Here is a 14,611-nt window from a genome sequence, read left to right as displayed (position 1 = left end):
TCAGTGCTAAAGCTCTGTGCAGCCAGCCTCGCGAAGTCTTTTTACCCAAAACTCAGTGCTAAAGCTCTGTGCAGCCAGCTTCGCGAAGTCTTTTTACCCAAAACTCAGTGCTAAAGCTCTGTGCAGCCAGCTTCGCGAAGTCTTTTTACCCAAAACTCAGTGCTAAAGCTCTGTGCAGCCAGCTTCGCGAAGCATACTTTGCCAAGTCAACTTGGCCCAATCAATGACAGGCTTAAAGTGAAGCGTGGTGCACTCACAGGATTGACAGTGTAGGGCGTTCTGTTCATGTAGGGCTTGAAGTCCAGCACACAGTGTTTCTCATCCTCTGTGATCTCCAGGTCCTGTGCACAAAAATACACATACAGTCGAACTCGCTTAAGACGAATCACTGGGGATCGGGAAATAAGTTCGTCTTAACCGAAATTCGCATTAAGAGAATTGATTGATTTTTTTACTGTCACAATTTTAGAAGTAAAATTTAAAAAGTCGTGTAAAAGCATGTACATGCACATTCTGATCAATCTCCGATTTCATGGTGTCCACCAGTTCTGGTGCATGTACTACCCTGGCCAAGTTTCCTCTCAAGACATCAAAGAGACCGCCCCATAGATTAAACTCCCCATAGGTTAAACTCGGTCACTGACCGGGTGCAGGAAGTGTTTCCTCTCTCATATGAAAGAGTAACCACCTCTCATAGCTAAAACTGGGTCAATGACCCCTGGGAAGAAGGTCAGTGTCTATAAAGAAGGCCACCCAGCCATCACAATGGACCTGCCTTTGATCTCGCCTCACATGCAGATCCTTGTAGCATTGTGACTTTTAGAGACAAAGCGGCTCTGGGGCGATGAAAACGTGTTTGTTAAAAGAGGGGTTCGTTATGCAAATGATATGATATGTCGATCTCGGGACGAGTTTAAAGATTTCGCCATAAGCGTGAGTAAATTACAGACATTATGCATGCTTGGGAATCCAAAAAGTGCTCGTTATCAGCATAAATTCGTTACAAAGAATTCGTTTCAAGCATTTTTTTTAAGCATGAAGAAAGAGGCATTCAGTTGGGACCTTAAAACTAATACGTTATAAGTCAAAATTCGTAACTAGCGTGTTCGTTTTAAGTGGGTTCGACTGTACTTCTCAACCTGCTGACAAGCGATACTGCACTTCTTAATACAGTGGGACCCTTTTTTAAGACCTAAAAAATTAAGTCTGAATAGAAAGGGGGTCTTAACATATAGGTAAATTTACAGACGTCATGAACAGAACATCTGAAAAACTAGAGTCTCAAATGGAGGGGGGGGGGGGGGGGGGGGGGGGCATTCTTTTAAAAGGGGTTCCACGCACTGTAGCACAATCATAATTGCTGTCACATACTCAATTACATCGACTCACATTTGATACCTAAAAACTTTCATATGCGACACAATAAAAAAGCATCACCCAGTTTAATTAAAAACAACAATTAACAGCGATTCTCTTTCAGAGTAATACTTTGAAATTACTAACTTAATGTGCGAAGGAGAACCTTGCTTTCTTATTGTACCTCGTTTTAGAACTCAAATCAGTATCCAGAACTTGAACTTGAACTGCATGGTTCAAAGTGGGTTTTTTCCATGCAAAGCAATATGTGACCCTCCACCACGAAATGAGTCGCATGCCACCTCGCGCGGTTCTGCACTAGGCTCAATATAAGTCCGGGGAGTGTCTGGTAACAGTGTGAGGGTCACCTTAGTCAGAGGCTTATAACTCAAACAGTTTTTGCTCTTTTCTAAAACGGTTTTCACCACTGGATATAGAGCATAAAAAACTCTAGGAAAATGTAAAAATATGAACATCATGCAAAGGTGACATGCGACTCATTCCGTGGTGGAGGGTCACATATAGACTTACATGAATATTTCACGTCCAGCTCTACTACACAATGCAATTGAATATACTTCTCACCTTGATAGAAACTCTCTGTGAAACGGGATAAGGATCGTTGAACTCCTGGGTTGACACTTTCACGCTGGTCTTCATGCCCTCAGGGGCAAAAGCCTGCAAAACAAACTCATGCTTTTGAATTCAAAATATTTATTTATTGTTTTATGTTTGTTTTTCACAGGATTTTTGTTGTTGATTGGAAGCAACATCTGCAGATGCTCTTTTTAAAATTGTATTTATTTATCTATTTTTTCATTATGTGTAGCTTCTTGTTTGGTTTGTTAGTTTGTTTGTGCACTAAGCAACAAATCAGGACTGGTGTAAACATAATAACATAAACGAGGGAGCATACCATGTGCACTATCATGTCATACCTTTTTCTGCAGTAAAGTCAGCAGCTGATCTCTCAGAACGATTCCCCGCAGCTTGCCTTTGTACTGCAGAACACTCTGTAATCAGGTAAAAATCAGTCCCATCAAAATCACACAATTGGTGCTGTTTGGATTGTTTCAATGACGAGAAAAACCATCAGTATCATCACAGTCATTGGGAGGTGTTCATTATTCCTCAGACTGAGCTAAATGACTCTACTGTTTTTGAAAGTGAAATGGCCATGATGTTATATGTCACAAATAAACAGGTACAACAGATACAATGAAGCCATACATTTTACCACCGGTGCAGGGGTTAAACTTGAATACAGTGGTACCTGTAATGCAAGGGCCCCTCCAATGAGAGAACATGTTTTATGAGAAGACATGCATTTTGGCGTCCTTTTGTCTACTTGATCAAAATGTACCTGCTATGAAAGGCCACCTCCAGTGTAGGGACATTTTTGGCTTGTCCTGAGGGTGTCCTTTCAGTGCAGGTAACACTGTATATGGGGATGCAGCGAGAGCCTCACACACAAGTCTTTGCTAGGTCTAGGCTGTTAAATGTAGCACCCTACACAATACACGGGCAGTCAAATGCCTTGCGCATACGTCAATCTAAATACAGAATAATCAACAAGACGATTGTGACCGCCAAACAGATGAAGATGAAATCCCGTTTGCATAGCAAGTATACTTACAGAAGGATCCTGTTCGATGATGGGGAAACCATGGAATGTTTCGTTCTGGAGTATGTCCAGAATGTGGCCGACCTTTTCTCTGGGCATCAGCAGTAGCACAGGGTGGCTCATGAACTCACTGCAGCACACAAAACACTTTGGTCAGTTGTTTTATTTTTTTAGTGCTGATCTAGAAATAATGCTGAGAATTCATTGGGTAATATTAAGTAATATCTTTTTAGACATTAAGTATTTCGATCAGTCAATTGTCTTTCTCCTCGATTTTGAAATCCATCATGATAATCATATTTTGGTATTTGCAACTATTGTTATACTTTGTTTTAACAGGACAGCGCATGTACTATCATTTTCTGAACAAACACGCTTTAATTTTAGCAACACAGAGAATAATGAAGATCAAATAATGCTCCGTGACTAAACATGAAAACAACCTATTTTGAGGTCATTTGAAAGGCACCTACCTGACCCTGACATTGTCGCTGAGCGGTGGTGGTTCCCATGACAACAGAGGGATACCACTGACCTCCACGTTCATGTCATACAATCCCTGCAATGCAGAACAGAAATTAAGTTAGTTTTACTTTTAGAATCCTTCAATTCGTAAATTGTCATCATGCAGTTGAGAAACCACACTTCATAATTCCTTATGGGTATGAATGTAAGTATTGTAACAACAACAAATTACAGAACAACCAATATACCAAAAATTAGATAACCACATGAACTTACACCCCCACGCCTTCTCATCAAGGTACTTACAACCCCCCCAAATGAGAAATATCAAAGCTATCAGTTATAAGTAAATCCCACCATTCACCCCTGCCCAACACCCACAACCCCCAAAACAAAAAAAACTATAAAAAAAATCTGCCAAACTGTAGTGCAAATAAAGCTTTAACAATTCACACGAAACCTAGCTATAAACACCACATCTTAAAACAGCAGAATCAGTCACTAACCGTGGTGAAGAAATCTCCGACCCATTTGGAGATCATGAGTGTGATCATGATGCAGAGACCAAATGAGATATCTCCAGTGCACTCCACAATGATGACGGTGAGTGAGATGGTTGTGCGTAGGATACCCCCCAGTTGCGAGGCGGCGCCAATAAGTGCGTATTTACCAACATCCTTGGCCTGGCCACATGGAGAAGAAAAACAACAAATCAAAACAAGTGTTACGGTAGCCTATAGATTTTTTCATGTGAACGTTATGATCAACATTGTACATTATTTGTCCATCTAAACCGACTAGAACATGAAGCAACAAGAAGGGCAAAGCCCATACGACTCACATGCTTGATCTTGACCTTTACATGACCTTGACCTTCAGCTAAACCTAGCAATGACATCATACACTAAGAACTGCTTTACACATTTTTCCTCAAGGTCATCCAAGGTCATGCAACACAAAGCTGTTAATTCAAGACATAGGAAGTACAATGGTGCTTATTGGCTCTTTCTACCATGAGATATGGTCACTTTTAGTGGTTCACTACCTTATTTTGGTCACATTTCATAAGGGTCAAAGTGACCTTGACCTTGATCATATGTGACCAAATGTGTCTCATGATGAAAGTATAACATGTGCCCCACATAATTTTTAAGTTTGAAACAGTTATCTTCCATAGTTCAGGGTCAAGGTCATTTCAAAATATGTATACAATCCAACTTTGAAGAGCTCCTGTGACCTTGACCTTGAAGCAAGGTAAACCAAACTGGTATCAAAAGATGGGGCTTACTTTGCCCTATATATCATATATAGGTGAGGTATTCAATCTCAAAAACTTCAGAGAAAATGTGAAAAATAGCTGTTTTTTAGACAACATTTATGGCCCCTGCGACCTTGACCTTGAAGCAAGGTCAAGATGCTATGTATGTTTTTTGGGGCCTTGTCATCATACACCATCTTGCCAAATTTGGTACTGATAGACTGAATAGTGTCCAAGAAATATCCAACGTTAAAGTTTTCCGGACGGCCGGCTGGCCGGCCGGACGGACGGACGGACGGACGACTCGGGTGAGTACATAGACTCACTTTTGCTTCGCATGTGAGTCAAAAATCAACTTTATCAGACAAGGAAGGGGAGGAGAGAAAACAACAAAAATACTTCTTTTGTTTAAACGAACTTTTAAGAGGAATGTCGTTAAATTTTCACAGAGTTGTTCATTCAAGTTGCCGATGGTAATAATTAAAGCCTCCTTCAAAGCAAAGTACTTGCCCTGAACTCACACATGTATACACAATTGTGCCCACACACCCACACACACACACAGACACTGAAATGCAGTACATCATATTACCTCCCTCCAAAACAATATATTCACTGAATGAGTCAAATAACATTATATACAACTGATGTTTTATAAACATTTTCATTGCAGCTCCTACTCAGTTATTTCCATAATTCATCAAAATAAACAAAACAACATAAATTATTAGAAGTATCTGTTTAGCCCTGTCACAATCACACAGGCACACACACACGGAAAACACACATGCATGTACGAACAAAGTCATGCATGCACACACAAATATAGACACTGTACTTGATTACCAAACAAAAGTTAGCTTGTGTCTATCACTGTTAAAACTTAACTTTTCTTCTGAATCAGAACATCTCACACACAAAAACATTACCCCCCTCCCCTTACTAAAGCAAAGAAGAAAAACAAACCAAAAGTGTACAGAAAGAAAAAAATCAACAATCAATCAATCAATCAATATGAGGCTTATATCGCGCGTATTCCGTGGGTACAGTTCCAAGCGCAGGGATTTATTTTTTTATTTTTTTATTTTAATTTTATGCAATTTATATCGCGCACATATTCAAGGCGCAGGGATTTATTTATGCCGTGTGAGATGGAATTTTTTTACACAATACATCACGCATTCACATCGGCCAGCACTAGTCATTGAACAAACAAAATTCAAGAAGCATTAGAGATTAGTGTGTAAGGTATTATAACCGTTTTAAACTATTCATAAAGTCGAAGCCAAAAGGAACCACAAGATGGACATGAAAATAAACAAAGTAGAACAATCAACAATGCATGTACAGTGGTACTAGCAATGTAAGGATATTATTACAGGGCCTAGCATTGTAAGCCGTTCGGCGTACTTTACGCCGAAATAACATCTCCAGTATGCGGAACTCGATTTGGTGTACGCCGAAATGCAAAAACCTGTTATTCCCAAACGGTAAACCCAAACAGTTCCAGCTTTCGTTTTGTGCGCCGTTCGGTTCAATTCTCAATCGGTTTGACAGTTTGCTTGAGCACGCACTTCCTCTGGCATCGCGCGTGCATGCTTTGTGCCGGTGTTTTGTGGCTCTAGACTTGAAATAATGTCTCGAAGCGACATTGTTGAACGTGGTCAGCCATTCAGTGACAAAGAATCCAGGTTTTCCTGGAAGTGGGAATGGCTGGATTTCGTTCCGAAGGCGGAAGGCAAGTCAGAAGAAGTAATGTGCCGATACGGACTATGGCTCCGAAAGGTTGCTATTTCTGGCAAAGCATACTGTCAGTTGTGCCGGAAAGAAATAGGTTACGCGAACAAGGGCTTCGCTGCTATCACAGGCCACTGTGAAACGCAGATGTTGGTAAAGGCATAATTTAGTTGCTCAATCTTCTTGGGGGGGGGGGGGGGAGGTCATTTTAGGTAAAAAAAATCTCCCAAAAATCTTCAAATTCGGGGAAGCCTTTGTAAGCTGAACTCACTTTTTCCAATGCTAGGCCCTGTTATTGGGACCACCAAAAAGTGTCCCTACAATGCAGGTGGCCTTTTATGACAGGTACATAATACATAAATGTATGAGGGAAGGTGTCCTTTGTTAGGAGTTGTCCCCTCATTAGCGGGGCCTCACATCACGGGTACCACTGTACATGTTCTGTGAATATGAACTTTCCCTTCAGCAGCATGTACCGTACTTTAGTTCTGCTGTTCAATCAAAAAAAAGTCTCGTGTTGTGCTTTACTCAGTGAGTATGCAGTCTTCTAGAAGCAAAGGTGTTACCATTTCTCTTGAAGTGGTAAGCCTTTAAATGTGATCTCACAAATGCTAAAGAAGATGAAACTGAAGAAACTGAAGAAAGCAGGGGAGGGAGGGGGTGGGGGTGAAATTGTTTCAAAATAACTGAAGTCTTAAAATTAAAGTACCACATGCTTCACAGTGAATGCTAAGAGAATTGTTTTCTGACAAAAACAGAACCAGAAATTAGAACTTGGTAGACGACAGAAGGTGATTAACAGCATTTAAGTTCATACCTGACATCGTTCAAATCATGCGAGAGAAAAGAGGTCATATATGAGTGGATTCCATTAGGTTTAACAAAAATCCGTTTCTTATAAGCTGAAAGATTAAGCTTGAAGTCACATGCTGTTAGCCTTACAATTTCCCATACTCACCCCGTAGGATCCAGAGGCTAATAGGCCTCTCATTTCAAGAGATTTGCTTATGTTTCCTGGAGTGTTCTATATCATATTAGGATGAACAAAACAATTACATTGTAATTAGGACTGTCTTCATAAATAAAACAGAGGGAAACAGAGGAAAACAAAATTCCCCTGCTGTTGTTCAGACACTACTTTTTGATACCTTTAGTATTTTAAGAATCCTGTATATTATTTTTCCATAAATCATTTCGCAGCGGTTTACTTGTTTATGTTTGTTTACATCTGTGCTGTTCCGCAAACAGCTAGGATAGCTAGTACATGTACATCTAAACAACAAACACACAAACAAACATGGAAAAAAAACCTCACAAACACAAAAACTCACGCAAAACAACAAATCTGGACAGACAATAAACAAAACAGCAATACGTCTGTACCAAAAGTTAAATGGACACAACATTAATAAAAGAAAAGAAAAAGAAAAACTCAAAATAAGAAGAAAATCACATGGATAGTAAAATGTACAATTCTTTTGAAAAAAAAGCATAATTAATATCCAAGAAGTTATTTTGCAGCCTAGCTTCTGCAACAGCTAAGCCAACGACACACCCATATAGCCTAACAACCATTAACTAACACTGCACAGCACAGAAACAAAACTTCTGTTTTTAGTAAGCACATGGGTAACAAGCTGACCAAAAGAAATGAGCAAGAACACCGTTTTAGACAGGATAATACTGTGCCACAAACAGTGAAAAACCAAACAGCAGGCAGGAAGAGCCAATGCTCTCTGAATTACCGCTCAAAGTGTGCACTCAGATACCTTTGCATCCAAGTAAAGCTGCAACGACACACACGTCATCATCTACTCATGGTTCGATTCTTCAGATTATTCTGTGTTTGTTTGTTAATTCCACTCAGCATTGCATGATCTGAAGTCGCAGCATGATAGCTCACGTCAGCAACCAATGAAAAAGCAGACAGGGTCAAATTCAATGCAAAGTGGGTTCATTTTCTTGAGGTGTATTTTTCTGAAGGCAAATTTCTATTACCAGAAAAAAACACCTTTTATCATTCCATCAGGATGTGCTTGCCTGTACCCGGCGCATTTCCTGACACCAGGGAAAACGCCTCCAGGAAATACACCCACTTGGGCAGATGGGGTCTATGTCGACCAAAAGAGTGGGATTCCCTGTAGGTGGAGTTCCCGGAGAGGGATTCCCTGTATACAGGGAATAGCACAGGATTTAGTTCCTGTAGCGTGTCGCTGATATCGCTGAAAGTCACGTGATGCTTGGCGACATCGGTAGAATTTGATGTTTTTCAATCTTTTTTGATATTTCTTAGAAATTCGAGTATGGTTTGCAAGTATTATTGAAAAACTCCACCCTGTGGGATTCCCTGTATACAGGGAATCCCCCTCCAGGAACTCCACCTACAGGGAATCCCACTCTTTTGGTCGACATAGACCCTTGCAGCCCCACTTGGCATCCAATAATTAGGTCCCCTTCTGCAGGAAGTAAACTATACCTTTACATTGTACTATCAACGCACACACACACGCAAGCCAGGATAGGGCAGTTAAGTCACACAGTTTCATGGGGATGTTCAAAACAGCCAACATCAGACACAGTTTCTGAGTTCACTCAATGCTGTTACCACTGAAAGCTACTACACTTTTTCAAACTACTACATGTTGATGCCCACAGGACAGCTCGACAACCAAAACAACTCAACAGCTACATGTAAGAAAACACGAAGCTACAGTTGAAGACACTGTAACTTCCAAGGCAAACATGTTTACCTCTGCTAAAGTGATACGAAGTAGAACAACAGAGAACTGCAAAAGGTCAGAAATTACCAAACTAGAATACACACAGACCCACATATCTCTGTCTGTATGTGGTTTAAGTTTACGTTTTGAGTCTGTCTGTGATGGATATATACCTGTTGAAGTACACTAATTACATTGTTTTTAATGCAAAACTGAATTGCCAGGTAAACACACAAACACAGGGTACCTGCCACTGTGATTCTTTTATCAAAGAGTTTACATACTGATATATGTTTCTCAGACTTATAAAGATGCTTGTGGCCCTATTAACAAGATTTCTTGTGTTTGATGGATTCTTAATCTTCAAACCACAACCTTTCTCTTCTTCTTCTAAACTTGTTCATGGGCCGAAATTCCCACGTTCACTCCTGCATTTTCAAAAGTGGGTTTTCATGTGTATGACTGTTTTTACCCCACCATTCAGGCAGCCATACGCCGCTTTTGAGGAAAGCATGCTGGGCATTTTCGTGTTTCTATAACCCACCGAACTCTGACATGGATTACAGGATCTTTTTCGTGCGCATTTGGTCTTGTGCGTGCGTGTACACACAACGGGGGATAAGGCACTAGCAGGTCTGCACATAAGTTAACCTGGGAGATCAGAAAAATCTCCACCCTTAACCCACCAAGCGCAGCCGGGATTCGAACCCGCGACCTACTGCATAGGAGGCCGATGTCTTACCCACTCGGCCAATATGCTCCCGTCAAACCACAACCAACTTCTCTCTAGTCTCTTAATTACAACCAGCTTTCGATCTGTCTCATCTCAGTAGACAGGAAGCACCACCAAAGAAAGTGACCTGTATGACCTTATACAGTGGAACCCCAAATTTAAGACCTTCAAAAATCTGAGAAAATCAGGTCTTAAAAAGGAGGGGGTCTTAAAAAGGGGGTTTCACTGTTATATCAGTGACTAATGTTTTTAAACCTAGATTGTGCTACAGTAAGTGCGTGTATAATTAAAGTTCAGGGGGAGAAACTCTATCTCAAGGGAAATAACTGAGTAAGAAGTATACCTGATCAGGGAAGAGTTGCACCACGCCCATGCCTACAAGTCGTCCCCAGGCAGCGCCAATGGCAAGGGAGGGAATGAAGACACCACTGGACACACTCAGACCGTATGTCCACACACCCAGCAGGAAAAATATGACGATGAATGCCACAAGAGGAAGAACCCCGTAGGACTCTGGAGATAAAACATAAAAATTAAGTTTAAGGATAAGAATAACGATAAGATTTCATCTTGTTCTATATGAGGTTACCCTCATGTGTGTGTGTGTGTGCGATGCTATGATGCAAGAGACAGGTGTATTTCCTAAAAGATGCATGCAGTGACACTGACAGAAAGACGGAGCAGTTTTAACAAGTCTCACCTAAAGGGTCATGCAGCAACGACTTGAGACAGCCCTCTGGTGTGGTGAGAAACATGGTGGACATGGTATTGAAGGATCCCTCTTCACAGAACATCTGGTGACAGCAACAACAACAGCATGTAACATACAAAAACTGAGTGACAGAATAACACAAGGTATTCATCATACAGTACACACTATCATCAAGTATAGGCTCAAGCTACAAAGACTAGCAGGTGTACATTCAAATGCAGCATGCTTGAAGGCAAGGCCATACCCCCCCCCCCCCCCTCCCAAACACACACACACAAAATTACAGTACCCTAAGTACCTACAATTGTGCTAAACACTTTTTAACACATGCTCACAAACACAGTCTCATGGGTGCAACCTGGAAAATTCCAAAAACCGGCAAAAGTTGGGGTCCAGCTTTTTTAGTATTTAAAATGCCAAAAAAACCCTCTCCTGGAACAAAAACATCGGCAGCCGATGAAACCAAAAACCGGCTGCCGGCGTCTAGCCGGCAGAGTTGCACCCATGCAGTCTTTTCCCCGCCTCTGTACACACATAAACATCCATCAATCCCCTCTCGATCCCTACTCGGCCACCCCCCACACACACTCACGGCATCCCACCCTACTGATCGAGTGACCATGGTAAAAGCTTACACCAGTATAGTGCTGGCGTGACTACTGTTGGGTTTGGCGGTAGTGCACTCTCGGACACCAAACATGATAAGAAACACACACACTGCACACACACACACACACACACACATACATACACACACACACAAACACCACCATGGCGATCGGCAAGAAAAAAAGACACACAACACCCACAGAGGGACCATGGTAAAATCTTACACTAGTAGTGATGGCGTGACTACTGTTGGGTTTGGCGGTGGTGCACTCTCGGACACCAAACATGAGGAGGAAGCCGGCGACAGCGCTGACGACAGACACCAGGCCAGCCTCTGCCACCTTGATCCAGTTGTGTCGATGCAGGTATCTGGCAATAACAAAGTCAGAGCATGTACAGTCTGTGAGTACTGCGTCTCTAGTTATGTTGATGCAGGTACAGTGCCCCCCCTCCCCCCTCCCTTTAAAGACCTCCAAAAATCTGTGTAAAATTAGTTCTTTAAAAGGCGGGAGTCTTAAAATGGGGAAGGGGGGAGATTTACATAGGTTAATGAACATAAAATGTGACAAAACTGGGTCTTAAAGGGAGATTCTTAAATTGGGGGGGGGGGGGGGGGGGGGAGGGGGGTTCCACTGTATCTGAAGACAATAAGGTCAAGGTAATGTTAACACATACAGTCTGTAAGTCAAGCAACAGAGACATAACAGTCTTCCGTGCAATATATACTCCTCCCATTGAAAGTCTAAAGGAAATCTTACATATACTATGTGCCCGTTTCTATAAGGTGGGAGTGCATGGGCATGGCTGCATGCATGCACACAAAGACATGTGCACAAACAGACAGGCGGACAGAGAGTCAGACAGACAGACAGACAGACAAGCAGATGGGCAGATCTCGACAGGCACCGTCTCTCTTTGTCTCTAAAAACAAACTAATCTGCCTGTGCTTGAATAGCCCTCTCTTCAAGGGTATCACAAGGATCTACACAACTGAACCTTACTTTTGTCTGAAGACAGTCAGCTTGTAGTTCAAAACAACAAAAAGAGCCCCTGTAAGTCCGCCTGAAAACAGAAATTCCAAACAAAGGTCAAAATCAGATTAAGCATTCACGAAACAATTAACAGATCGACCGGGACCCATCCATGAAAATAGCAACTTTCCTAACCTATGTATTGTATTTTGAACCCAGGTCAGTATAATCAGACAAGCTAACGCATTCAGACAACTAGGCTGCAGTCTCATGACATGTTCCCCCTTTTTACATTCTTTAGAGAAGTTTTGACTCATTCTTTAACATAGATGGGGAATCGAGACGAGGGTGGTGGTGTGTACATGCGTAGAGCGATTTACAGAAAACTACTGGACCTATGTTCATGAAACTTTACATGAGAGTTCCTGGAAATGATATCCCCAGATGTGTTTTTCATTTTTTTGATAAATGACTGATGATGTCTTATCCAGCTTCTTATGAAAGTTGAGGCGGCACTGTACGTCACACGGCCCTCATTTTTCTAGATTGACGAAAAATAGTAATTTTGCTTCACGCGGCCTTTTTGTTAAATACTATGTCATCAAATGACTAACTCAAAGTGCTTTCATGAAAGCGGATGTTTTGATGGCAGTTTTCTATCCTTCAGTTATTTTCCCATTGCACTTCATCAATTTCACTTCCAACTCTACCCCATATACTGCTAACAAACATCTCACCCAAAACTTACCTATAACAGCCATAAGTATAAAAACTGGAATTTCGATGAGGTCAAAAGTGAGATTCTGCAAAAGAATGGTTAAAAGGATGTTTTAGTTGAAATTTCAAATAACAAGAAACAAATCCTAATAAATATATAATTACTTTGACATAAAAGTTAAAAAATGAATCTGATTTTGTGTAAACAGTTGCTCATGCTTCTCACAAACAAATGTACTTTAAAGTCGAGAATATAAACATAAATGGCCAAAGGAAAACAAATATATATAAAAGTGAAAAAAATAGTAAGTTGGTTTGTTGGCTCATTTATTTTGAGCATGCTTGGTTGCTCATCATCTTTGCTTGTTACTGTTTCTTGTGTCCTGCTACATGTTTCAGCTTCAAGCAGTTGTGGCTTAATTGTCAAGTTGCAATTTAACTATGACGCAAATCAACCACTGCAGTACAGCACGGAAAAGAACAGTGGCGCTACGTACCGGGAATGTGTTGAAGCGAACGAGACCAGGGTGAGACAGCTCGGTGGGATGACCCTCGAAGGCACTCAAAAGGAAGTTTGTAGAGAAACATGCAATCATGGCTGAAAAGAACTGAAAACAGAGTCAACACTCACTTTAACAACAATGTGAAATCAGTGTAAATGTTGAAGAATATTCGTCTATTTTTCATTCTAATTATTTCTATATTCTGGCTTTTTTTCATTCTAATTATTTCTATATTCTGGCTTTTTTTCATTCTAATTATTTCTATATTCTGGCTTTTTTTCATTCTAATTATTTCTATATTCTGGCTTTTTTTCATTCTAATTATTTCTATATTCTGGCTTTTTTTCATTCTAATTATTTCTATATATATTCTGGCTTTTTTTCATTCTAATTATTTCTATATTCTGGCTTTTTTTCTTCCACATTTTTGGGAGTGCATGCTGCTGTAGGGGAAAAATATAGTGTAGGGACTGGCAGGGGTGAAAGGTGAGCATTAATTTTAATGAGTCCTATGTTATCACAGCTTCCACCCTCACTCCTAAACTTATCATTACACTCTACTCAAATCATGATGAAAGTGTGACAGTCACACCTAAAATAATATATCAAACCTAATAATTGTTCCAAACTTCCAAACCCTTATCCCTTCCTTCATCCCAAGAAAAATATATATAGTGACTGAAAGTGATTTTTACAGAACGTTTTAACTGTGGTTCTGTCCTTCTTCATACTGCATGGTCCATCTTCATAGCAAACACACTCTCGCAAACTTACTGTATGTATTAGCATCCCCTTCAACAGAAAACTGTCTGTCCGTCTTTCTGCTAATTAGCGCTAGTCTATCTGTCTGTTTGTCAGCAACTCACCACACGCCACACAAGTTCTGTATTCCAGAAGCTGGCAGCCTCCTCAACGCTGAAGAGCGTGCCACCCACCGGGGCACCAAAAGCGGCAGACACCCCTGACGCTGCCCCTGCTGCCACAAAGTCTCGCACTTCGTGGTCTGTGCGAAATGCATTGTACAGCTGCAAAAAATACCAAGAAACTGTGTGAACGTTTTTTGGCTTGATAGCGTAATGAATGAGCTCAATCAAGAACAATTGTCTCAAACACTGACAAGATAACTTCTCTCCCACTTCTCCCAGATAAAATGAATAGCTTGTCCCAGCTACCTAGCTTCTCCTTTCCTCTCTCCCTCTCTTTATC

General features: G+C 40.9%; 1 protein-coding gene and 1 long non-coding RNA gene across 7 annotated transcripts in view; one reads left to right on the top strand and one right to left on the bottom strand.

Moving 5' to 3' along the window:
• Positions 1-14,611, bottom strand: part of LOC138974707 (H(+)/Cl(-) exchange transporter 7-like) — a 139,627-nt gene that overhangs the window by 4,134 nt on the left and 120,882 nt on the right. For 3 of the 6 annotated variants that reach the window (XM_070347430.1, XM_070347453.1, XM_070347459.1), the window contains exons 9-22: positions 14,272-14,430; positions 13,400-13,510; positions 12,934-12,988; positions 12,216-12,276; positions 11,439-11,583; positions 10,594-10,687; positions 10,237-10,406; positions 7,399-7,464; positions 3,952-4,128; positions 3,454-3,539; positions 2,993-3,110; positions 2,295-2,369; positions 1,942-2,034; positions 258-341 (exon numbers count right to left, since the gene is read on the bottom strand). In XM_070347430.1, coding sequence (XP_070203531.1) covers positions 258-341; positions 1,942-2,034; positions 2,295-2,369; positions 2,993-3,110; positions 3,454-3,539; positions 3,952-4,128; positions 7,399-7,464; positions 10,237-10,406; positions 10,594-10,687; positions 11,439-11,583; positions 12,216-12,276; positions 12,934-12,988; positions 13,400-13,510; positions 14,272-14,430 — 1,494 coding nt within the window. Of the gene's footprint in view, positions 1-257; positions 342-1,941; positions 2,035-2,294; positions 2,370-2,992; positions 3,111-3,453; positions 3,540-3,951; positions 4,129-7,398; positions 7,465-8,209; positions 8,228-9,190; positions 9,227-10,236; positions 10,407-10,593; positions 10,688-11,438; positions 11,584-12,215; positions 12,277-12,933; positions 12,989-13,399; positions 13,511-14,271; positions 14,431-14,611 lie in introns of all 6 variants that reach the window. The other 3 variants (XM_070347435.1, XM_070347441.1, XM_070347446.1) reach the window with 3 other exon arrangements.
• LOC138974756 (uncharacterized) lies at positions 4,259-5,054 on the top strand. Its single transcript, XR_011458418.1, has 2 exons — positions 4,259-4,380; positions 4,430-5,054. It is a non-coding gene; the product is annotated as an uncharacterized lncRNA (long non-coding RNA).

This window comes from Littorina saxatilis, linkage group LG1 (assembly GCF_037325665.1).
Source record: "Littorina saxatilis isolate snail1 linkage group LG1, US_GU_Lsax_2.0, whole genome shotgun sequence".
NCBI classification, from domain to species: Eukaryota; Metazoa; Mollusca; class Gastropoda; order Littorinimorpha; family Littorinidae; genus Littorina; species Littorina saxatilis.
This window is presented reverse-complemented; position numbering and strand designations above follow the sequence as displayed.